The sequence below is a fragment of the Rhinoderma darwinii genome, chromosome 3, assembly GCF_050947455.1.
Source record: "Rhinoderma darwinii isolate aRhiDar2 chromosome 3, aRhiDar2.hap1, whole genome shotgun sequence".
NCBI lineage: Eukaryota > Metazoa > Chordata > Amphibia > Anura > Rhinodermatidae > Rhinoderma > Rhinoderma darwinii.
This window is the reverse complement of record NC_134689.1, coordinates 15726656-15752397: the sequence shown is the minus strand read 5'-3', so window position 1 is coordinate 15752397 and position 25742 is coordinate 15726656. Positions and strand designations below refer to the sequence as shown.

The window sequence follows — 25742 nt, the reverse complement described above, 5'->3', positions numbered from 1 at the left end:
CTAATCCATGTCCTTTGAGCTCCTCCTAGTGGTGAATGTAGACAGCCAGAACTTTATCATTTAATTCTATAACTATGTGAAGGGAAGCAGAAACGTAGGAGCTTTGCATAAGAAAACAGAGATACAACCCCCTATGAAGACATATAGTTCAGTTTCTAAGAATACAATAAAACCCATTAACTTAAGAAATTATTTTTTTATAGAATCGGGTATGCCCCAGAAAACTCCTTTAAATGAAAACAAATCAAAAAACAATTATTATTTGTATTCTAGAGCGTAAGGGGCCCTCAACCCTTTTTGCCTGGGGCCCAGACAATTCCCAGTCCAGTCCTGGTCAACACTGCAGTTCTGACATTATATTCATGAACCAGGAAGATTAGGCAGGAAAACTACTGATTTATTTTGTAGAGATCCAGCCACCTATAAGGGGCTATCCTGTAAATTAATTTATTGCCCTTTCCTAGGGGATATTTTATAAAACATAATATAAATATGTATATGTGAATTCAGATCCTATAATGACATATCTAGTTATAGCAATGCGCTCACTACCTCATAGTTCCCATTTAACACGATAAAATATATACAAAACATTCCCCCTAGGAAATTTCCAGACTGGAAAAACCTGGAGTTGACGTCAAGAGGGCTCAGAATTCCCTAGCAATTAAAAGCCTTTGCTGGAAATCATGTTATCGGTATATGTCTCACCAGCAGAGTATATACAACCGTGTTAGCAAACCCCAGGATACTGGCACAATGCGTAATACACAATGTGTGGTTATAGGCAAACGATGCCATGCTGATAATGGGGCCCCATTGCAAAATCTGTAACAAGGCCCCGACCTACCATGTGTCATTTATAATAATGGCATGTTGTTACTGTATGTGGTAGAGGCCTCCTCAGGTACCATGGTCTGGGGGTGGCTGCTACCTCTACACCCCCCTATAGCTACGCGCTTCACTCTAAATACAGAGACAGTGGATGTACTTGCCTTGGATATCTTGATATTACAGCCTGAATGGGATTGGTCATATGGAGATAAATCCAAGATGTTGACAAAATGTAACTGCTTCAGGACAGATTGGGGCATAGATCACCTCATCAAACTAAGTGGACGTATGATAATGGACCATTATGAGCTAAGGCGTTTAGAGGGGTTTTCCAGTCATAAGAAATTGATAGTCTTTCTCAGGATAGGCCATCAATATCTGACCGGTGGGGGTCCGACTCCTGGCACCTCCGTCATTTAGCTGTTTTGAAGGGGCCACGGCACTCGTACGGGCGCTGCTTCCTCTTCATTTCTTATCTGCTTGTACTGTGAATCACAATTGTAGCGTCAGTTCACAGTATTACAGCCTTCTCCCATAAAAGAGCGCCACGGTCCCTTCAAAGTAGCTGATCCGGGAGTCGGATCCCCACCAATCAGATATTGATGGCCTATCCATTGGATAGACCATCAATTTCTTGCGACTGGACAAGCCCTTTAAAACCTAGTATTCTTAAAGCTTGAGAGAGTACCAGCTCGTACTTCAATTTAAGAGGTTGTCCCAGAATGCAAAATTATCACCTATTCACAGGGACTCCCGCCGATGGTGAGCACGGCGGTTCCAAACCCCCAGGTCCTCTTTACTGCACCCTCCGCTGTGAGGAAGAGTTTGAATAAAACAGTGGTCGAACATGCGTCCGACGCTCCATTCAATGTGCAGTACTTGGCTGTTTCCGTCATTCCCATAGAGTTTGAATGTAGTTGCATGCTGGACTGCCGCTCCATTAAATGTCCGGGGATCATTTGAACGGGGGTCCCAGTGGTGCGGGTCCCAGCGGTGGGGACCCCAGCCGCCAGAAAATTAATCTTTTAGTCAGAAGGATTTGTTTAAATCAGGTTTTTATGCTAAACATATTTTGTTTTTTAGACTTAGTGGTGTTTTTATTTTAATTTGTCACTATCTGTGTTACAAAAACTCTCGCCCTGGCCCCTGAGTACTCACAATTGGCCGACATCGGTTTTGTCACCTTTTTAGCTTGTTCATGTAAAAAGAATAGAATAAAAATATACAATAAGAAAATAAATGAGATTTTATGCCACCACACATTGTCTTTAAACAATAAAGGAATGCGCCATGTTACAACTTGAAAAAAAAAATTCTCTTAAAGAGGTATTACAGCTAAAGCAATGCACTTTGTATATCAGTTCCTCATGGTTTTCAAGATCTCTGATTGGAGTCATTGTTTACTTCCATGGGGTATAAATCTGTCCAGGCATGAGATGATCACACCGGTGCAGTGCTTGTTACGGTACAGTTATCAAGACTGTGTCTTGTAACGAGCCATCCACCTCTGCGATCATCACAGGACAGATTTTTACCCCCTGGAAGTAAACAATGATGATTACCATTAAATGACTGCAAGCAGAGATCTTGAGGACCATTAGGAATTAATATGGAAACTATAAATCAGATTTATTGGCTGAAACCCTAAAGCCCCTTTAACACTTGTATCTGGTTCCTCAGAAGTGGACAGTGCTGAACTTACAACGGACTTAGATCCTTCAGTAACATTTAAGGGCACAGTAAAAATTCCCATGATGACATGGAGCTGGCGAGACAGAAATGCTGTCAACAGCTGCAAATTTATTCCTTATGCGCCATGAAAATTCTTCGCCCCAGAAGAAGCGTAACAACAACCTGCTATGTATACGTACTGATCTAAAAAGTATTTTTTACAGAGACCGAAATCACTAGCACCCCCGTCATATGTCATTGTTCCCAGGTTAATATTAAAATACGACATGTAATAAGATGTTATAGGAAAAATACTGGTTCAGTCTTGTGACTTCTAAAATTTAAAGGGACCGTCCACTTTGCACTATCCCTTTTAGACAGAAGGGGCCCTTAATGTTAAGTCGATCACAGGGAGTCCACAGGAGTCAGCTGTAAAATGTGCGGGAACCTAGAAGTAAATGTACAGTTTCCCTGCAGCGCCACCACAGGGGAAGTAAAATATTACACAGTGCTTATTTAAATCAATGGACTGTCCATGTAATGTATGGATGTACTGGGTCCTCCAAGGTGAGAGACACTCTTTGTAACTTTTCTCTAATCTGGATATAGATATAATCCTGGATAGACAACAGCATGGTAAATTGTATGAACTGCAATGTACAAGATCTTCTAGTAGTTCTGGCAGCTAAATGGGGACTTCACAGCAAGTTCTCTTTGTAATTGTTTGGGGGAACTGACTTGGTGCTTTATTGCAGCCAATTATTGTGCATTTAAAGGGGTTGTCCCACAATAGACATTTATCACCTGTCTACAGGATATCTACAGGATAGATGAAAAATTTCTTATCGCTGGGGGCGCCACCGATCACTAGAACGGGGGTTCTGAGCTTTCAGTTTCCCCTTAATGCAGCCCCCGCACTGAGGCGGAGCTTGAAAGGAGCGGCGTTCAAGAATGCGCCCTGTCTCTTCATTCATCCATGGGACTGACGACTACTCAACTGCCCCTGTGAGCCTCATAGACTTTGAATAGAGCAGCACCACGAATGCTCAACCACCGCTCCAGTCAACGTTTTCCTCACTGCGGTCGTGTATTGAACAGGAACGGTAGGCTTGGGATCCCCATTCTATTGATTGATTGGGCCTAGGTGATAAGTGTCGATTGTGAAAAAACCTCTTTAATCTGTCACTAGGGGACATAAGTTGAACTGGTTTACTGACCTGAATAGCGCTGTCTCCCTGATTCCAGCTGTGTTTTTTATTATTTCCTCTGGACCCACAAGAGATATGGCCAACTATATGCTAATTTGCTGTGGTTAGCCAACGGGGTGGAGCTAGCTTCCCTGCCTCTGATGCTTACCAATCAGAGCGAGGCAGCTTGAAATTAGTTCACGCCCTGCTGGCTAACTACACCAAATTAGCATAGAGAGAGCAAACACAAGAGTGGCCTATATGTCGGGAAATGGGGGGAGGTGTCCATAAAAAAACACAGCGTCAAACAGGGAGACAACGCTGTTCGGGTCGTTTACCCAGTTCAACCTATATGACCTAGTGACAGGTCTGGATAGGACTCTACGCTGAGCGAGTTCTCTGCGCAAATTCGTGTGAAATATATTACTCGTGACAGTATTAAGTAGTGGGGTGTAGTGTAGTAGAACATGGTATAACTTTCATTATACACTAAATACGCTTTATTTGCTTACACCAGAATATTCCTTTAGGTCTAGGTCACATAAAGTTTTTTGCAGGCAAATAATTCTACCTGGAAAAATCAGCTCCGGTTTTTTTGCACAACACCTCTTTCCTCAAGGCCTAATTCACACGAGCATGTGCGGTCCGTATGTCGGCAGTATTTCCCGGACCGAACACACTGCAGGGAGCCGGGCTCCTAGCATCATAGTTATCTAAAACTGTCTCGTACTGAAAACATGATTACACTACGGGACAGTTGTCCCGCATCGAGACAGGGACTCCTAGCGTCATAGATTACTATGACGCTAGGAGCCCTGCAGTGTGTTCGGTCCGGGAAATACTGTCAACATATGGCCCGTATATCATGGTCCGAACATGCTCGTGTGAATTAGGCCCAATAGACAAAGGAAAAAAATGAGCGTTTTTTTCCAGCGTTTTTTCTGTCTGCCATTGCTTTCAAAGGGGTTTTTGAGGTGAAAAACGCCTCACGATACGTGAAGTCACTTTTTTCCCCACAAGGGTTTTTTCTCCTCACAGGGAAAAAACGCCTCCACCTCCCATTTCCCATTGTTATCAATGGGAGGCATTTTTGGACGTTTTGTGGCACGGTTTTTGACCCGGTTTCCACATCAAAAAATGCACCAAAAATCTTAGTGTGAACAGGGCCTTCATGTGGGAGTGGCAACACAGGTAAGTCTATGCTCATTTGAGGAGCCTTCGTACGGGTCTACATTTCCTGAAAAGTGTGAGTCTTCCCGCTCTTACAGTCATTACAATGAATTATTCATAGCGATGTGTTAACCTTTGCTCTGACAAGCTACGACTAGCATGCTATTACTTCTGCATAATTAAGATAGATTTAGGTGTCTGTTACCAAAACACTGTGTCTTATCAGTTACCAGTAGTCATTAGCTGAAACTGTATAGAAAAAAAATATTAAATTCTTTATTTTAATTTAAAAAACAAAGGGAAAAAAATTAAAATTAAAAAAATGTACACATTAGAGAACTTTTTTAATATTGTGTTTATTACTTTTTAAACTTTCCTGTGGGTGGCCACATGGGAGACACATCCTTTATTCCTCCTCTGTCTGTATAGATATTGCAGCAGTGTGTGTGTACTTTAGGGTAGCTGCATTCAATGGCAGTTAATGGACAGAAAAGTGTCCACAGACTAATATAATAATAAGTGATGGAGTACAGCCACCTCCCCATAGAATAGGGCTTGACAGATGAGCTGCATACAATATCTTATCTGGGTATATAATATATAGTGTTGCTATTCTGCCTTGACTAGGCTTCCTACAACAGAGCTGTCATTAAAACTCCTGCTCTTTAAATTTAATAAGATGACTTTGTTCATCATGTCCCAGTCTATACAGTCAAGCTGAAAAGTGATCTGCACAAAACATAAAGTGTCAGCCTCTTAAGTGTGTTCTGGTGGCCAATATGAAAACTGGACTATTTTCGAATTTTTTATATAGAAAATCACATTAAAAAAGAACACCAAAAAATGTGTAAAAATTAAGACCTTTTTCGATGATACATTTTTTTTAAATTCAGAACGTATTGAACTAGACCATTCATGATAGGGAATGAAGTGACGCCAGTCACATACATTCCCGGGCTCTTAAAATTATTTAAAACTGTTGCCAACTATTGCATACTTTTATTTGGTGAATACAAATGCAGAGACAATGTTTCCCTTTGTCAATATTCTTTGGCCAGAAGAACAGTTACAGATTTGGTCTGGCTTAAAATCTTCCTTCTCTAAATTTCTTGAAACATTCCAGGACTGAAAACTGGGGGAAAAAAATAGAATTTGGCTTAGTGTGCTATAAAACCTTCCTAAAAAAAAACACCAACACAGAAGGCAAATCTGCCAACCTAAAGAAACCCAACAAAATGATGAACAAAAGTACATTCTGTAGTGGCATACCAACCAAAGAGGGATGGCAAGAGTCTGCTCTGGGGCCCATGGTAGGAAGGGGCACAAATTGAACTACTTAGCTTGCTTGCTGTGACCACTGTCATAGTGTCATCATGCAGCCTCCACTAGAGAGAACTCACTGCATTTAGATTTAAAAAGTTTGAGTTCAATTAGTAAAAATTCTTACTAGCTCCCCCTTGTGGTGTCTGCCTGCAGCCACAATTATTTAATTTTGCAAGTCAGAAAAACAAAGATGGCTGCTGTAATGCACATTCCAATGGATTATGCAGAAAAATTCACTCCTTCTCGAGGCGCTCCTGTATGTATGTGGTATGTTTCGTGGTTCCCCTTCCGTTAGGTAAGGAACGATCCACTCACTTCCCATTTGGATAAAATGTAGAATTTATTCCATATATATGATGAAACGATAAAAACAAATAAAGCAATAAAACAGTACTGGTGTGCTACGCGTTTCGACCCAGAACCTTCGTCAGGCTTCTGGGGCGAAGCGCGTAGCACACCAGTACTGTTTTATTGTTTTATTTGTTTTTATCGTTTCATCATATATATGGAATAAATTCAATATTTTACCAAAATGGGAAGTGAGTGGATCGTTCTTTGCCTAACGGAAGGGGAAGCACGAAACATACCACATACATACAGGAGTGCCTCGAGAAGGAGTACATTTTTCTGCATAATCTATTGGATATTACTTTTCACCGGAGGACTAGGTGCTTACCTGCCGCCGATGCTAACTCCAAGGGCCAGCATACTGTATGCTACGAAGTTTAAAAGTTGAGTTGTGCCAATAAACTTTGCACAACTCCATAGGGTGAGTTAACAATTTCACCAGCTAGACTCACCTATGCCGATGGGTTGCTGTCTTTTGAATCAATTCATAGAAACTGGTCATACAATATTACCTTAGAGCAGCGCCTGTAATTCCCCACCCCTCTCTCTCCCCCCCCCCTTTTTTTCCTTCCCCGATTCTGTTTTTTCAAGACTACGTAATGCATATTAGAAGCATCACAGTTCTTCACCATTTTATTTTCTTGGGCAGTCCCTTAACCAACCCAGGCACATATTGTTATGATATAAATGGTACAATAGAGATTTCCAAAAATGTTCTGAAGAATTGGTCACAATGTGGAGATTTGCAATCCCTTCAAATTGGGAATTACATACAGGTCTCACCAATAACATCTTCTGACTTGTCATTATAACATGGGCAAAGATGTTTAAGGTGGATTTCCCCTTAAAGTTAGGGAAGATTTAAAGGAGTTTCTTGGAATTAAATATTTTGTTAATTTTTTCGTAATTTTTCTAGAGGTTTATGTGGCAACACCTTAATTTTTTTTTCCTAGAAGATTTTGATCATCTTACCTCCACGCCATAGTTTGCTTACTCAAATTTGCATTTCTTGTAGGTTATTTTGGTCAAGTAAGGCTTGGTTCACATCTGCGTCGGGACTCCGTTCATGGGTTCCCTCGGATCTTTCCGTCAGGGGAACCCATGAACGTAATCCAAACTGAAACAAACGGAAACCATAGTTTTCCATTTGCATCACCATTGATTTCTATGGTGACGGATCCGGTGCATATGGTTTCCGTTTATCTAAGTTATGTAAGGGTTCCGTCATTTTGATGGAATCAATACCGTAGTCGACTGCGCTATTTATTACGTCAAAACAACAGAACCCTTACACAACTGGGGCAAACGGAAACCATTTGCACCGGATCCATCACCATAGAAATCAATGGTGAAGCAAACGTAAACCTATGGTTTCCGTTTGTTTCAGTTTGGATTCATGGGTTCCCCCGACGGAAAGGTCCGACGGAGCCCACGAACGGAGCCCCGACGCAAATGTGAACGAAGTCTAATATTGCAATACTGTAGCTCAGAGCTACAATAAAATAAAATTGGCATTTTAAACAAGAAAAAAAAAAACAGAAAATAAATTTTGGTCTGGAATCTATGTGAAAATACTGCAAGTGAAATGCGTCTGGTGATTGTTCCCCTAATATTTTTCAGTGGAGACATGTTTCTATGAGCCAATCTGTATTGCAATCGTTTCACAACAGCCTTGATTTATTTAATACTAAAAATCTAGTTTAGACAAACTTTTCAGCGCGGCCATTGACAGTGGAGACAATGCGTTGTGTTGCTGAGATCCCGAACTAACTGACTGGTTGCCGAGTATCATATTTTCATTAAATTCACATATCTTTCACAGTAAATAATTTGAATGTACCGAAAAAGAGCAGAAACCTGCCAAGCCGACTTCTCATCATGTGTTTTCTATCTCCACTGATACATTTTGTCTTTGAATTTTTGAAAAATTATGTGTAATATTCTGATAACTCAGAAACCATCGGACCAGGTGGGTTAGCTTATCACTTTTTTTTTACAATAATCACCTTAAGGCCTTATTCACACGAGTGTGTCCAATTTGTGTCCGCAAAAAAATGGGCCGTTCATCATGCAAATGACTGTCCGTATTGCGTCGGTGTGGTTTCCGTGTGTCATCGATTTTCCTCATCTGTGTTTCTCCTCTGCGAGATCTTCTTGGTTTTACTTTTTTTTTTTTTTTTTTGCATTTCTTTAGCAACTGATGCATGAAAAACGGACAGCACATAGACTTTAATGGTCTGAGTCGCAAAAAATTTCACACAACGGACACACGCTTCGTAAAAATCACGAATATGTGAATAGCCCCATTGAATTGCATTGGTCAGTGTGCTGTCAGTTATTTAAACTGACAGCGCATGGAGGTGAAATATATTTGTGTGAATAAGGCCTTAGACACATAATGTCGAAGGCAGCATAGAAAGAAGCTCAGTGATGAGTCCTGGGGCCCTGGGTTCGAATCTAACTTAGTTCAACATTTGTATGGAGTTTGTATGTTGCTGCGTTTTCCTCGTACAATCCAAAAATATACTGATAGTTCAATTGGCTTACTAAAAAAATTGGTCCTACTGGGTATAAATGTGTTTGAGATAGGGAATTTAGATTCCCATTGGGGGCAGGGACGTGAGCAATACCAATCTCTGTACAGCGCTGCAGAATATGTTGGCATTATATAAGCAACAGAAATTAATGAAATTTGTAGGGTGGCAAAGGGAATTCCTATGCTTCTGTATTAAAGAGGCATGGACACCCCGTGTGCTGCTGTATGATGCCTACTTGAAGTATTCCCCTTTCAAAGCAATGCTTTTAGTGGAGAATTCATTCGTAATATGGCATATGGTGGAACATGTCCCAACTTTTATGGGACAGATTCCAGAAGAATCCTATTCCTGCCGCTAAGAAGACCTTTACCACCACCTTTGCAGCTCGGACTTCTGTTTATGGATCCATTGAATAAGAAAAAATGAGACAATATTCATGGATGATGGGCCACCAGGTCTTCACATGCAGGTCTACATGAATTTTACAGTGCAAGTCCCATGGATCCAATTTGCGAATGTCAGAGCAGTCGATTTTGACCACTAAGAACAAAACACATCTGATTTGTTGTATATGATCAATTTAGATGCCCAGTAGTCCAGAATGATATGCTGGGAATGGACCATCTATTTTCATGGATGGTTCCACATGAGTTCACCTTTCTCAGAATTAACCAGGATAAAGTGGTGTTCCCATTTTTGCTCGGGTTTAGCGTGACATGACCTTTTTACCCTATCAATGTAACAATGATCCTACCACAAGACCTTGTGGTGTATGGGATTTCTATATGTGTGAAGAACTCAATCTCTAACATCTGATGTCTACGAACTAGCTGTCATCTTCTCAGTACATCATCATTACTCAAGTAAGATAAGAAATGTTTGGCAAACACACCATGCAGGTAAAAGTCATCACACCCTCAGGTGGCCAAGCTGAACAAGATACGAGACATATGATTCTCAAGACAAGCAACATGATCGCATGCAGTGTCATTGAGAACAGTTAAGGCCGTTGGAAGTTGGCCATGCATGCTGTACATAGACAACATAGGCCATGGCAGGTCATCAGGAGTCATCTACTGATAGGATTGGTTAACAAATCCAATTGACTTGATCCTATTGACTTACATTACTATTAAGCACTGAAGTTGTAGTAGTAAAATACTTACTACAGTACTATGCCTAGATTTGCCCAAAGCGACCTTTTTCGGATGACAGAAGCCAACATGTATTATAGGTGAAGTATCCTTTAAAAGGGTTGTGCCACAAAACACATGTATCCCCTATCCACAGGATAAGGGATACATGTGTGATCGCTGGGGGTCTGATCGCTGGGACCCCCAGTGATAAGGAGAACGAGGAACCAAAAGTCCACCGAAGTGCTCCATGAGAAGTTAAAGGCCTCATGCACACGAACGTGCTTTTGCGGCCGCAATTCCCCTGATAATCCAAGTGAGAATTGCGTCCCCATTCATTCCTATGGGGCCATGCAAACGACCGTGGTTTCCATGGTCCGTGCATGGCCCAGTAGCCTGGACCGCAGAAAGAATGGACATGTCTTATTACGGCCGTGTTCTGCGGTACAGGCTCATAGGAAATAATGGACGCGGCCATGTGCACGGCCCGCGATTTGCGGGCAGCTTGCGGGTGTCACTCCGTGACCGGCCGACCCGAAAATCACGGCCGTGCACATGACTACGGTCCTGTGCATGAGGCCTAACACTTCCAGGCTTGTGCGCATGCGTGACCGGCGCTCCCTTCATTTCTATGGAGCTTCCGGACACACAAGCCGGATACAGAACCTGGAAGTCCCAAGCTTCTCATGGAGGACTTTCGGTTCCCCATTCTCCTTATCACTGAGGGTCCCAGCGGTCAGACCCCCCAGCGATCCCACATGTATCCCCAACCCCTTTAAGGGATATTCATGCTCTTCTCAGGGACACCAGCTACTCAAAGTATACACACGCTGTCTCTTGACAGGTTTTATATAGGCAACCTCCATATCTGAGATGCTAGACATTTGCCTTCAGCAAGCGACTAAGAAAAAAAGTCAAACAAGTTTAATGATATTTTCTAAAATCGAAAGAATAAAATATTAAAAGTAAAAAAAACAATCAGTTTTAGTCCGTATTAGTGTAAACAGTCTGTATTAGTGTGTGTTCACACATGGTATCATCATGGGGTTTTCAATGTTTATTTTTGCTGTAGGTTTTTTCTGTTTTTTGTAAAATGTAAAAAAAATTGTCATAAAAAAACAACCTTTCATGGTCTGTAATTTCGAAAATATTAACACTTTTGATATGTACAAATAAAGCATAAATTACAAAATAAAAAGTAATCCTAAATCTCTATACCTATATATTACCCTATACCTCCACCTGTCACATTGTCAAAATGTCACTCAGTCCGTTATACACACATGCACATCGTGCAATTTTGTGTCAAAATGTACTTTTCTTATTAAAAAAAAACATTAATAAAGTTTATATTTGTGGCTAAAAATGTTAACTGAACCGAAAAATTGACACACCCCACATCCGAAAAATTAAAGTACAATATGTGCAGAGTTCATACATGCCATTTATGCCTATGTCTACGTGCACAGATCTTCATAAAATCACGGTGTAAATGAATGGCTCATGTTGACCAGCATGTTATACATGCATTTCCCCAGCAGAGGCCACTGCAGCTTACCCTGGCAATAACATATGACCACAAGAGCAGAAGCAGACCCATGGCGATCAACTGATCGCCAGACTGGCTTTAATTAAAAAAATATATATTTTCTTTATATTAATTATGCTGAATTGTTCAATCTGGTAGAAAAAATAAATACATTTGTATGTGTATATATATTTATTTATTTTATATTTTCTTTGTTATTTTTTTTCAATACAAAGAAAAAGGATGATAATTTTACATTTTTGTCATATTTGTACTAATACCTCTAAAATCCCATTTGAGTGCTACTAACCATGTGGGTGTTATCTGACAAGCCTATGAGACCTTTACAATTGTATTTTCATGGTATTGTGGTCATAGTTCTACCATTTCTATATGTCAGCAAAAATTCCGTATTTTTTTTATGTAGCAAATGACTTTTGTTCTTTGTTCCAACAAAATATCTCATCTTCTCCTCCAGACACAACATGAATCTCCGAATTGTTGATTTCAGAAAGATTACAGTTTGTAGGTCTAAATCTTTGTACAGATTCCACGTGGAAGCGGGACAAGAGTCAAACTGAGTCAGAGTTCATGAACTCAGCGCGTCCCTAAGTAAGTGTTAAAATACAAAGTGCCATTGTTGGCCTGCTCCGAAAAAATGAAGCTGGCACGACAATCTACCGTAACTGGAGGGAAACCGGTATAACAAAAAGTATCTTTAATTTAAAAATGTAATAAAATAGATCAAATAAAAAAAATGCAAAAATAAAATCCAAATAAAACAATAGCAGGTTGTCCTTTTGCTGCACTTAAAAATAAAATGCAAAAAATTTATTCGTGCTAGATGACTGTAAGGGTATGTGCACACACACTAATTACGTCCGTAATTGACGGACGTATTTCGGCCGCTAGTCCCGGACCGAACACACTGCAGGGAGCCGGGCTCCTAGCATCATACTTATGTACGACGCTAGGAGTCCCTGCCTCGCTGCAGGACAACTGTCCCGTACTGTAATCATGTTTTCAGTACGGGACAGTAGTTCCACGGAGAGGCAGGGACTCCTAGCGTCGTACATCACTATGATGCTAGGAGCCCGGCTCCCTGCACTGTGTTCGGTCCGGGACTTGCGGCCGAAATACGTCCGTCAATTACGGACGTAATTAGTGTGTGTGCACATACCCTAAGTAATTGATTAAGATAAATAAAAATGGACGCTGACCTCTTCGCTTTAAAGCCAAATTCCACTTGTAAAACTTATTTTCTGTAATATATTAACAAAGTGCCTTGAAACCTGCTAATGGGCATTTACCCCTCAGGTCCCACTTCTGTGTGACGTGATGACTCCTTCACCTCAGCTGTCAATGACTGCCTATATATACTCCTGGGTGGCTCATGACAAGCTCAGTTATTATATTGTCATGGGATGATGGAGTTGTAGTATGTCCTATGCTTACCCCATTGGCCCGTGACAGGGCTGTCCCGGTTTCATGGCCAGCTAAGGGTCTCTTCTCACCGCGTTTGCATTGTACGTTGGATCTATAGGTCAGGAAGATTTCCAGATGTATGCCTCCGATGGAAGCCTCATAGGCTCCCATGTTAAAGAAAAATATTCTACATGGTGGATGTCTTTTTACGGGATGCCTCTGTATACTCTACTCTATTCCATACAGTACAATAAAAGGTATTCTGACATGTACCGGCCCGACAGATGCCTAAAGAACACTCTTTTGGCATCCGTTGGGTGAATGTGGTGCCAAGGATACGTGCGGCACACACTGCAGTGTAAATATACCCTAAGGGTCAGTTCACACAGAGTTTTCTGACACATTTTTTGACATGGAAACCGCGTCGGAAAACGCGCCAATAAACGTCCAAAAATGCCTCCCATTGATTTCAATGGGAGGCATTTTTTTTCCTGCGAGCGGAAAAACCGTCTCGCGGACTAAAGAAGTGACATGCCCTATCTTTGGGCGTTTACGTCTCTGACCTCACATTGACATCAATGGGAGACAGAGAAAGCGTATTTCGTGGCGTTTTTGTCCGTGGTGCTCAATGGGCCAGAGCGAAAAGTGCCTCGAAAAAACGCGGCAAATGGCGTGAAGGCAGATCAAAATCTGCCTCTAAATTCCAAACGGAATTTTGAGGCAGAATTTTCTGCCTGCAAAAAAACTCTGTGTGAACAGGGCCTTAGGCTGCAGCTGACGCCTAGTAGAGGACAGTGGGGGATCTCCAGAATGACCTTGTTCAGGCAAATTCAATTTCGGGGGCACGTTGGACTTGATAAATTCGGACAAAACCGGGCCTACAGGTAGCAATGATGCAGGAGCAGAGAAAAATCATTAAAGTGATTACATTTAAATGTTTTTATTTATATATATATATATATATATATATATATATATATATATATATATATATATATATATATATATATATATATATATATATATACAGAAAATCCCTTTAATTTTCATGAAAAATTTAAAAAAAGTTGCCAGAGGAAGTTCAATTTTGCAGTTTCTAAGATTTGCTCATCTCTAATATTCTGGATTGTCAGATAGTATAAATACAAATTTACCAACATTTAAAATCCTAAATTGCAGGGCATTCTAAGATCCACCCTGTTTCATTCGAAAACGCCCCAAAGATGCCCCATTGAGACAAATGAGCATAACTTCTTCCCCATTTTGCAGCCTAGTTTGTGAGAAAGTCCCATAAAAATTAGGACTGTTGGCAAATATGTATATACTTTACTAAGAGGCATAACTTGAAGGTCCTTGGCCCCGATACAAAATATTTACCAGGGCCCCCCACCTACCATGGCCCATTTATAATACTGTTTTCTTCTGATATGACAGAGGGGGCTTTGAGTGCCAAATCATCAATTTCCAAACTATTTGAATGAATTTGACCTGAACTGCTAAAATACCATGTATTGTAGTGGTCTTCACCCTCTCTGCAGCTTTTGGCTGTCAGGGCATGCTGGGAGTTGTAGTTTTTACAACAGCTGGAGAACCGCAGGTTGTAGACCACTGATATAATACATAACATTCACTCACAGATAACCACAATATGAGTATAAAGTAACTTTTATCTCTTGGATTATATATTAAAGCTTAGAATATGATTCTTTATGGGTTTATGGTTACATGTTACCTCATGGCTGGCTTTTAAGAATTTATGAAGTTAATATATGGTGATAGCGAGATCCGTTTTATTACATATGGGGCTTGAAAAATCCCAAAAACAAATGTTTCTCATTTTCTTGTAAAACAAGATTTCTATTATGTTGACTAAAAGCAGATTCTGCTGGTAAAAATCACGAAATAGTAAAAGTTACTCACCAACAGCTAATGGATAAATAAAACTTCAAGGATCCTATTTGATAAGCAGTTCTGGGTCTAATGCTATAGATTTAATGCAGGGGAGCTAAAAGTCCGAAAACAAATATGAGAAATCTCTGCCAAAACAAAACTGTGACCAGGACATGCAATGAATATTAAAAAAAAAAGGTGCAGTATCAAAAATGACCACTGGAGACCTTTGATTTCAAACTATAATATTCTTATAGTTTGTAATTTGTATATTACAGAGGGCAGGAACATAAATACATTTGTGACACTATCTATATGTAATCCCAGCTGGATTGACCTATGGAGCCCACAAGGTCTAGCAGAGAAATACCCAATGACCTACATATGGAGGTCAAACTTTTTTTTTTTTGGGTTACTCCACAAATAACCTATTATTTTTTTATTATGATATGGTCTACATGTGTAAAATAATAATTATATCATTAGAAGTGGACAAGCATTTCTACAACTGAAGGGTGGGAAATATATAGAATGTATTCAGTGTAGACCTCTGTGCCCAGCGTTGTTCAAAATGTAATCTCCTAATCTCACATATATGTTAGGGTAATATCAATGGAAGTCTATTAACTTGCCTATTTCTGGCTCGAATAATCCTAATCGTGGTGGTGGGTGTCTTGCTGCTTGAACCCCCTAGTGATCAGTTGTTGTCCCATTGATCGTCATTTATCCTTCAGCGATAATAATCGGGAGGGGGTTCCAAAGCTGAGGACTCCCTTCCATTACATTTATATACCCTAATGGGGCATTTGGATAGGGGTGTCCAAAACAGATCTCCCGTTTAACCCATGCAGGCATTGAGAGAACATACAAAGTCCGTGCAGATGTTGCCCTGGTTGGATTCCATCCCAGAACCCCAGTGCTGCAAGTAAAAGTGTAAACTAGGGAGCCACTGTAATGTAATATTCTCTAAATATTCAAAAGTAAAGAAAAAAAAGATATATAAAACAGCAATAATACAAGTCATATACTCCTGAAATAAAGTCAAATTTAATTGTAGGCTGGGTTGCTCTACTTTGCCTGGTAACAGCTCTGTCTTCTGTTAACCTCCAGCCTGGTGTCTTAGGAGACTTGGAATCTCCTTCCCATGGGCTCTAAAAACAGCACCTGAAGAATCTCTACAAGCTCTGGGAATTCTGGAAAAAATCTTCAAACGTTTAAAGAATAACCTGCAGCTCATATGTAGGACTGATTTGCTTATTAAGAGAAAATAGACTGAGGGTCCAGGGCATTAGGGCGACCCACCACCAAACTACATCATACATCTCCCCATCAAAGAGTTCAATGATAAAATTCAAATTGCCTGTAGCCTTACCAATGGACTGTGCCAACCTGAACTCAATGGTTGCCATGTAATACCTTTAATACAATGGGTTTGTCTAGCCCATTTAACATGAGTAGGCCTTCTATATCCCACGATGACTCATATTATACAGTTCTAACAAAAATTATTCTCCGAAGCCTAGCGTCTAATATGTGGTAAAGCTATGACAGTCATCTTCTACCTGTAACAACATAGGGGAGAAGAGAAGGACCTCAGTAAATGCTAGGTTCGAGCCTGGTTGTATACAGGATGATCATAATAAAAAATTTCTATGGGACCACCATCTACAATTTACTTTTCCATTCCAACATATGATTATCTCAAGAACACATGTGGTACTTGTAAATGTTATAATGGAAGATGTAGGGTAGGATAACTACAATATCTTAGGGTGTAATTGATCTCTTCTTCCTTCTCTCAAACTCTTACTAATAGTAGAAGAGCTGTCCCATGAAGCCCCCATGGGTTGCACTCGGCACTTGACGCAGTGCCATAAAATGAGGGTGGTTATGCTGCAGACCCATTACATATAACGATACAGGTCAGGACATAAAGGCCCTGTTTACACTGAGTTTTTTATGCAGAAACCGCGTCGGAAAGCGTGCCAAAAAACGCCCGAAAACGCCTCCCATTGATTTTAATGGGAGGCAGGGGGGCGTTTTTTTCCCACGGGAGGAAAAACCGTCTTACAGGAAAAAGAAGTGACATGCCCCATCTTCGGGCATTTACGTCTCTAACCTCCCATTGACATCAATGAGAACCAGAGAAAGTGTTTTTTGCTGTGTTTTTGCTGCGGCCGAAAAACGCAGCGAAAATTTTGCCCGCGGCGCTCAATGGAGATCAAAATCTGACTAAAAATTCCAGACAGAATTTTCTGGCTGCAAAAAAACTATGTGAACAGGGCCTAAACAAGATTATATTGAGAGCGGGGTGGCTATGACACCCTTTCATAATTGTAAAGGAAATAGAGGATGGTCACCATTAGAACAATTGATTGGCCATTACAGTGGGGTAAGGGGCTTGGATTCGGATTCAAATACAATTTTATACATTTTTAGATTTGCAACTCACTTAAAGCAAAGACTAATTAGAAACATTGCAGGAATGATTCATTTGGGTGCAAATAATTTTTTAGACACCTACAGCAATTTATCTAGTTTAGAAGGCAACAGAACTACCAACTTTAACCCCAAGACGAGTCAAATTTGAAACACTCATTCGAGCTAAACTATATTATTTATGCTTTACATCCCATGCAGAAAGCTCCTTCAGCAGCTATGTGGCTGAGGTAGAGGAAAGCCCAGCTTAGGTTGACCTCATACCTAACCATAGCGCCAGTGTGAACCTGTATAGTGCTCCTCAGACACTGCAACATTGGCAAATGAGGAGGAGGGATTCTTCTGAGGATTACAGCTCCTTTCTTTTCTACAGTGCATAAGAAAAAGGAAGATAAAGGGTCCGGCCCCTCCTTCCCTTATATGAGGGACAAACCAACACCCAACAGCAAAAAGATGTTGTAGGAGGTGCGACTACGACTACAACTGGCGCTCAGACGGAAAGGGGCCATCCAGTTAAGAACTCTTCCTCGCCACTCCGTCAGCCTATTTTCGTGCCTACAGACACCCCCCCCCCCCCCCGCCAAATCAGGCCCGAGAGAGATATTAGTGACTGCGGTGTGCATCTGCATTCTCTTGTTACACATAAAATGTCCTGACACTGGTCGGCATCAGGACCTTGTATGTGCGCGGTACAGGCCTTGTTTGTCAGCTTCTGAAGACAAGCGGACCGAGGAGTGGTGAGTAAATGCTATTTTTGTCTGATTTAGGGGTCTGGGGGTCTTATCTCAGGAGTCCAGGATTGGGGGCCCCATTCAAAAGTGAGGCATGGGGCAAGGACCCTGTAGTTACACCCCTGCCAACCCAAGGTGAAGGTCCTCATTATGATTTTGATAGGGGACTTCATTATACTACCATTATTCTTTCGTTCTGATTCCAGAATTTATTTTCTAGAAACTTTAAATCCCTGTATCCTGCGATGTAAAACTCTTACCAGAGAGAAGATAAACCACCATTAAAAAAGGAAACTGGATTGAAGGAAATGGCAGGCAGTGTGATGTTGGATTAATTGGACAGCAGGCACGCACTAGAGCAAAACAAGATGCTGGATCATTAGCTCTACAGATTAAGTACCTCAGTGACCAAGGGGCTTAGTAAGTGGTGGCCCCTTTGGCCCTAAGGGATAAACGAAGAAGGACATATACCAACGCCCAGTAACACTGTATCATTGCTGACAATACAATATATGACATTTTACAGGAAAGAAGAAAAACTTTTCACAAAAAGCTGGGTGATAGCTGTCATTAAGGATTCCACAGGAATTGTCTCCTAGATTTCTTCGTTTTTCTGAATAGAATTTTGAATTGACAGAGGAGAACAAGTGAAGCAACTGTTGCGGAAATGCAATATTATCAGCTTGTTCTTAGAGATGTTCTCTGCTTTTGGCAATAAGCTGATCACAAGGCGTCTCTCTGCTGAGACCTCCAGCGATCAGTTCTAATCTGTGGGGAAACCTGGCAGTAAGTGTTCAATTTCTCTGCAGCGCCACCACAGGGGAAATTTAGTATTACACAGTTCTCATTCCAATCAACGAGTTGTCTGTGTAATGCAGGACAGGACAGGTCCTCCAGAGATAAAGACGCTCTTTGTATCCGCTTTCCACTTTGTCCAAGAGATGAAGATCCAGAACTCCAGATCCCCTCTAGTAAAGGGTTGTCCACTCATCGGGATATCAATACCTGATTGTGGGGGTGCGACTACAGGCAATCAACTGTCTTGAAGGGGTCGCAGCACTCGTGCATGCGCTGCTTCCCCTTCATTACTGACAATGCTCATACTGCTCGGACCAGTGAAGTGAATTGGAGAAGGCTGTATTACTGTGGACCATCGCTAGAAGTGCGTCGGCGATTCACAGTACGAGCAGTGTCAGCAGTGAAGGGGAAGCAACATTTGTACGAGCGCCAAGGCCACTTCAAAACAGCTGATCGGCGGGGTTGGCGGGAGTCGGACCCCCACGGTTCAGATGTTGATGGTCTATTCTGATGATAGACGATCAATTTCTTATGACTGGACAACCCCTTTAAGCCAGAATTCCCTAATAGGGTATATGAAGTATGTTGAGTGACTTGTTGCTGCTCCTCTTGGTACCTGGGGTATATATTTGCCCCTTTCTACGCCTTTCAGTTCCATAGCAGTAGAAGAAATAGATCTCCTAGTCATTAATAATACAGGACATCCAGGTCACAATAACACATATGTCCCGCGCTGTATTTTGTTTGTTGTGGAAATAACAGCGCAGTCATGTGATTAAATGAATCAATCAGCAGAGGTGGCTGCCTGCGCAGCTGGGACCCAGCGGGCCGTATTGTGATGCAAGTCCAGTCCCGAAGGATGCCCGGGACTGCACAGAACATGTAACATATTTACCGGCAGAAGTATATGAGATATTCCACAGATGTGAGGTTGAAAGGTTGATCCCCAGCAGAGACCGTTTTTCTATGGTCCTTTCTATAGCGACTGATTGTGGAAAGTATTTGCAAAGTTTGGATGAATACAAAGATTCACTTGTGTGATTTAGTTGCTGTCTCTTGAGAAGAACTTATCATCTCCTTGAGTTCCTATGGAACAGCAGGGCTACAGGAAGGCATAATGGTGTGACACCGGCATATCTAGAAACTACAGGATTGCACAGAAATATTACACAGACCCTGACTATTTAATGGATCATATCTAAACTAAACTGTATATTTAAAAAAAATATATATACATACACATATATATATATATATATATATAAAAGTTACAAAAGATAGATAGATAGATAGATATGAGATAGATAGATAGATAGATAGATAGATAGATAGATAGATAGATAGATAGATAGATAGATAGATAGATAGATAGATAGATAGATAGATAGATAGATAGATAGATAGATAGGAGAGATAGATAGATATGAGATAGATAGATAGATAGATAGATAGATAGATAGATAGATAGATAGATAGATAGATAGATAGATAGATAGATAGATAGATAGATAGATAGATAGATAGATAGATAGATAGATAGATAGATAGATAGATAGATAGATGATAGTTGTGACACGGACGTGAAGCAAGAAGATGGATGTGGATTTGATCACAGAAACCATTGATATTCTAATGAGACATTCTAGAGAAACAATATTCGCATGGTCACCAAGAGTGCGCCCATTGCCTCAATTTCCCATGATGTGACTTGTTCCAGTAAGTAAATACTGTAACGTTAAGATACAAAACGGTCGACCTCTTCTGTGAGTAAGAGACAAACAACTACAAGTCTTTTCTACTAAAGGTTGAATTCAGATCATTTAAAGTTGATATCACCTTTGCCACGTGACTATATGCTAGAACTCACCAGGCCTATCAGATTTAGCCATAAAACGTCTAACTAAAAGGGTGAACATTTTTTTGTTCTATGATCCCATCTAAACCCCTAACGCAACTAATAAAACAAGAATATCCTAAAACATGTTCTGCTGACAACCCTTGAGGAACCTAAAGAAACCCATTCAAATACAGCGCTGTGAATTACCCTAAACTCCCCAGGTCAAAAACACAAAGCTTTAGATTTTTAAAGTTCACTTGTGGTGTGAAGAACATCAAGAAATCATAAAAATCATTTATTCATATCATGAACACATGTCCTTGAACTCCACAGCACTATTATAATGACCCATTAGGGTGTGAATAGCAAGGTAATCAAAACCTGAAATAGTATCTAGGTGGTTAAAGGGGTTTTCCGCTTTGGACAATGTCTGCTTGTGTTGCCTTAACAATAAGCTGATAACAAAGTTTTTCCCTGCTGGGACCCCCAACGATCAGCTGTAATTTATAGGAAAAACTGGCAGTAAGTGTTACATTTTCCTGCAGCACTACTACAGGGGAAATTAGGCATTACACAGTTCTCATTCAAATCAATGGTTTGCCTGTACTGCAGGACTGGACATGTACTCCAGAGCAGGAGACACTCTTTGTAACCATGCTACACTCTGGGCAAGAGATGAGGCTCCCGAACATGGGACCCCCTCCCCCCCCCTAAAATTAACACAGAATTCCCAAACAGAATATATAAAAAATGATTTTCTAAGCTAAACTAACTCTTTAGGGATCAGATTAGTTAATTACCAAAACAGATCAAACGATCAAAAAGTATCTCAAAAAGCTTTAGGCTCTGTTCACACTACCATGATGTCCTTCATTCTTAACAGAGCAATGACCAGTATGACAGATCGTTTTTCACACGGATCCTGAATTCTGATAAATTCTGTTGACTTATAATGGGCTTTAATAGGTTTCCTTTAAGGTTCAGTAGCCAGACTAGGCGATTCTTGCCTTCAAAAACACCGGAAACTGGAAGTAACGGGACACAGTGTGAACGGAGCCTCACACTGTATACACTGGGATATTTTTTAGGTAATGGAGCAGGAAGTAGAATTAGAGCAGTCACCAGTAAAATAGGTGCCCAAGAGAGTGATCAAATGAGTATTGGGAGAAGGTGGATGCTTGGTTGACACCAAGGATCCAAGTTAATCACAATCACAATAAAGGGACCGACCAGCAAAAAACATTGGTGCATAAATGTTATATGAATTATTCACTTGTTTTGAACATTGCATAAGCTACTCCAAAGTCAATATGGGCAGCCTAGACCTTGGTCATTAAAAAATGCTATTTTGCATGAAAGACCCTACTCACCTCTTGGTCTTTTTCCAATTCCAATCCAGCCTCAATGAGGTTATGCTCAAACTCTTCTCGTTGACATTTTTTCTCTTCCTCTAGGGCATCCTGGTGACTCATCTCCACCACAACCACTTCATGTGGATGGCATGATGAGTTTCCATTCTGAGAATGTTGGTGGTCATGGTTTTGTTGCTTCTGTTGATTGTGTTCTTGTACTTTCGGCTGTTGGTTTTGTAATACCCCCGGAAGAGACTGTTCTGGGGGTGTTTTCCCAATTTCTTCTGGGGTCACTGAATTCCCATTTGAAACAATAACTGCTGGAGGTCTATGATTTGTAGGGGAACCATTGTGTTGGGCAGAACGGTGCCTGTAATGATAGGCAAGGACATAGTCCACTTTTCTTTTACCGTCCCCAAAATGCATACCACTCTGCTTGATGGGCTGGTTTCCATCCACATAATTGTTAACAACCTGTGTAAGAAGTAAGAAGAAGTAATGAGTAAACCCCAGTGGGAGAAGAACACACAAACAGGAAAGTGATCCAGAATATTACCTGGGTGACAAAGTGGAAACCAATAAACAAACAGAACCCAAACCAGTCTACATTCTTAACACTATGGCAAGGTGCCAGGGATGAGTTTGCCCCATTGAGATAAAGATATGAAAACATACTAAGGAAAAAAAAAAGACATAAGAAATGTATCTTACAACTCATTTAATACGTTATCTGTAAAAACACAACCTATGTTTCGATGATAGAAGGGTCAAAAACAAAAATTGCACAGAGGTCTCTACCATCTTGGGTCCTCCACCAACTGGCACAACCATCTTTGGCCACCTAAAAGGTCATTAATGTTTAGGGTTGCATAAGTCATGACCGGATGACCACATTTCACCAAGCTTTCCTAGAATCCCGAGTGATAAAACTTCTAAAACATCATCCAACTCAAGATTTCATTACACTAACTTCTTAGAAGTCTTGGAAAGTTGAGTGACAACCCTCGTGGCCATATTGGTTGTCATTCAACTTTCTCAAAAACAGTTCTAACCAAGTAATGGCTTTTATTTTTTTATTCTATTTCGGCTCAAACTTTCTTGTAGATTAACCTGATTTTCTTTACATATACCCATGTGTCTTCCGGGGACAGATATACGAGAATTTAGAGCAAATCAGGTATCAGTGACATTACTAAGTTGTGTGGTGAAGTGGAACTTAGAGGTTACCAAATTCAGGTTCTAATCAGGGTTGGTTTTAAATGGTTGAGCCTAGAGTAGGGCATACATCTGAACATTTTCTGTGGCAAGTGCTTCTATGCTTCCATAACTTTGGCTCCACAAGGGCTTCTAGTCGTTATTATGGCTCCCAAAAGACAGTAAGTTGGCCACCCCTGTTATAGGGGCATGTGATTGGAAGATAGGTAGTGGATTCAGGTTTAGCATTTCTACCAAGAAGCAGGCACTTCAAGCTAAACCTCCCTCTATGTCATATCCATTAGTATGCCATAAACTACAACATGGTATTAAAATGTATTAAACTCAACAGCACCAAATGTCCTTCAGAACAAGAATTGCTCTTTGTAGCCTCACTCTGCTCTGGCTAATAGATGAGGGTCCTGAATAGGTGACCCCCCTCCCCTCCATTTACTCAGAATTCACTAATAGGGTATTTAAGAATGGGTTGACTAAACCAAACAAACCCTTTTAATATGGAAGTCGGCCCCTGCCTCTGTATATGTAAATAATCCCTTTGCTTGATATTATAGGATCTAGCAGAGGAAGTGTAAAAATATCCAGGGTACATGGACGAACATAAGATCACTATTGTGTAGTCAATAAGGTCATCGTGATCATGAAAAAGTAGCCCCCCCCCCCCTCACTTTCTCCAGTCCAAAGACCACCAGATTATAGGATTCCAGTTATCTTAGATCATCTACAAAACCAAATTTTCAATTAGACCGAGGAGGTCAACTTTATGGGGGTTCTTATTAGGGCATTCGGGTGAAACAGAGGAGAGACCCAAATTCAAGACCCCTTCTATTAGCCAAAGTGAAGAGCCGCTACAAAGAGCAAGCCTTTAGTTGATTTCAATAGGCACCGTGTAATGGTTTACCACGGCAGGGTACGGCAATTGGACCATTTACGATCAACTGAACGCCAGGGGCCTCATTTTATACTAAGCGGTTGTCGAAACTGGACAAAATATATAAGTTGTAGTGAGTTTAAATACCTTTAAACTGGGGCCACACACAGTAGTAATAGCAACTGTTGCACAACCATAGTAGTCTATAGGAATACATCGAGTAGCATACGCATAAAATGTTGATGAGATTTTCATGCGACTGTCGCACAAAAAATACATCAATAAGAAAGATATAGAATGAGAAAAAGTTTTGCACAAGTTGCTAACAAGGCTGTAGCACAACAAAGTCCATGTGGAGCTTCAGCCGTAGCTTGGGTTTGCCTTATCAACTATGGTAGCGTTCACAATTTGTTTTTGTTTGTTTTTTTGTTTGTTTTTTAATTCTGGATGTTTGATCAAAAATAGTTATGATTTTTTGTAAAAATTTGTATAACACTAGCCACATAAAACATGAATTTTCCAAATTATTCATAATAATTATTCAAAATGAATAATATAATTTCTCAGAAAATTATATTACATTCATGGACATTCTAGGCCCCAAATATACTATGCAAGACCATAGATTACACTATAACACCCTGCATGAATATCAATGGATTATTAATCCATTGTTAAAAAAAAGTTAATTAATTAAAAAGAATAATAAAATAAAAAAATATATTTAAAAAAAATGGGAAATTATTAAAAAAATAATAAAAATAAAACGTTAATGAATTAAAAATATGTATAAATCATTTATTTTATTTTTTAATATCCAATGCCACAGATTCTTTCAGTCTCTATGAAACCTTTCTGTTCAATATCATACATCTGTAATGTTTTTACTTTTATATGAAGACTTCTCGGGGCAGGTGGGGGTGGTGGTTGCACGATAGGTTAATAGGAGGTGTTGCCTGACACCTCATGAAAGCGTAGGCCGCCTACGATAATTTGCCATACGCCAAGGAACCTATAATTATGTGTTATTCTGGATAATAATACATCTATTGTTTACAAATCCCATGTTATGTGACATTGTTCCGTAAATTTTTGGGTGGCCAGAATTTCTTATTTATTTAGGATGTACCTTTTTGGGGTTAACCTATAATCTTGGATGTTTGACGATGTACTTAATGAGTAGATATCTTGCTTCATCCCGGTTATCAATTCCCATTTCACCGCTGTATACTTACCGGAAGTCCTTGAAGGCTTTCTGGATCCATAGTCGAAATTGAATCCAAAAATGTCCCCTCCCTAGAAGAGAGTCACCGAAACGCCTCAACAGGGAACTCAGTGTATGTCATCCTCTTGGTTTTGAAAGATAGAGAAGCCATGAAACCCAATCCACAGTGAGATGAAACAGGATCTGCAGAGTTTCGGCTTGCTTTGGGAAGTGGTGACAGTCAATGGCCGGGCG

The 25742-nt window shown here is 40.4% G+C and overlaps 1 protein-coding gene across 1 annotated transcript in view; it reads right to left on the bottom strand.

The window, feature by feature from the left end:
- Positions 1–22668, bottom strand: part of ANO2 (anoctamin 2) — a 148688-nt gene extending 126020 nt beyond the window's left edge. The window contains exons 1-2 of the mRNA XM_075859829.1: positions 22444–22668; positions 22219–22308 (exon numbers count right to left, since the gene is read on the bottom strand). Coding sequence (XP_075715944.1) covers positions 22219–22308; positions 22444–22626 — 273 coding nt within the window. The 5' untranslated portion in view covers positions 22627–22668. The remainder of the gene's footprint in view (positions 1–22218; positions 22309–22443) is intronic.
- Between the last annotated feature and the right edge of the window lie 3074 nt (positions 22669–25742).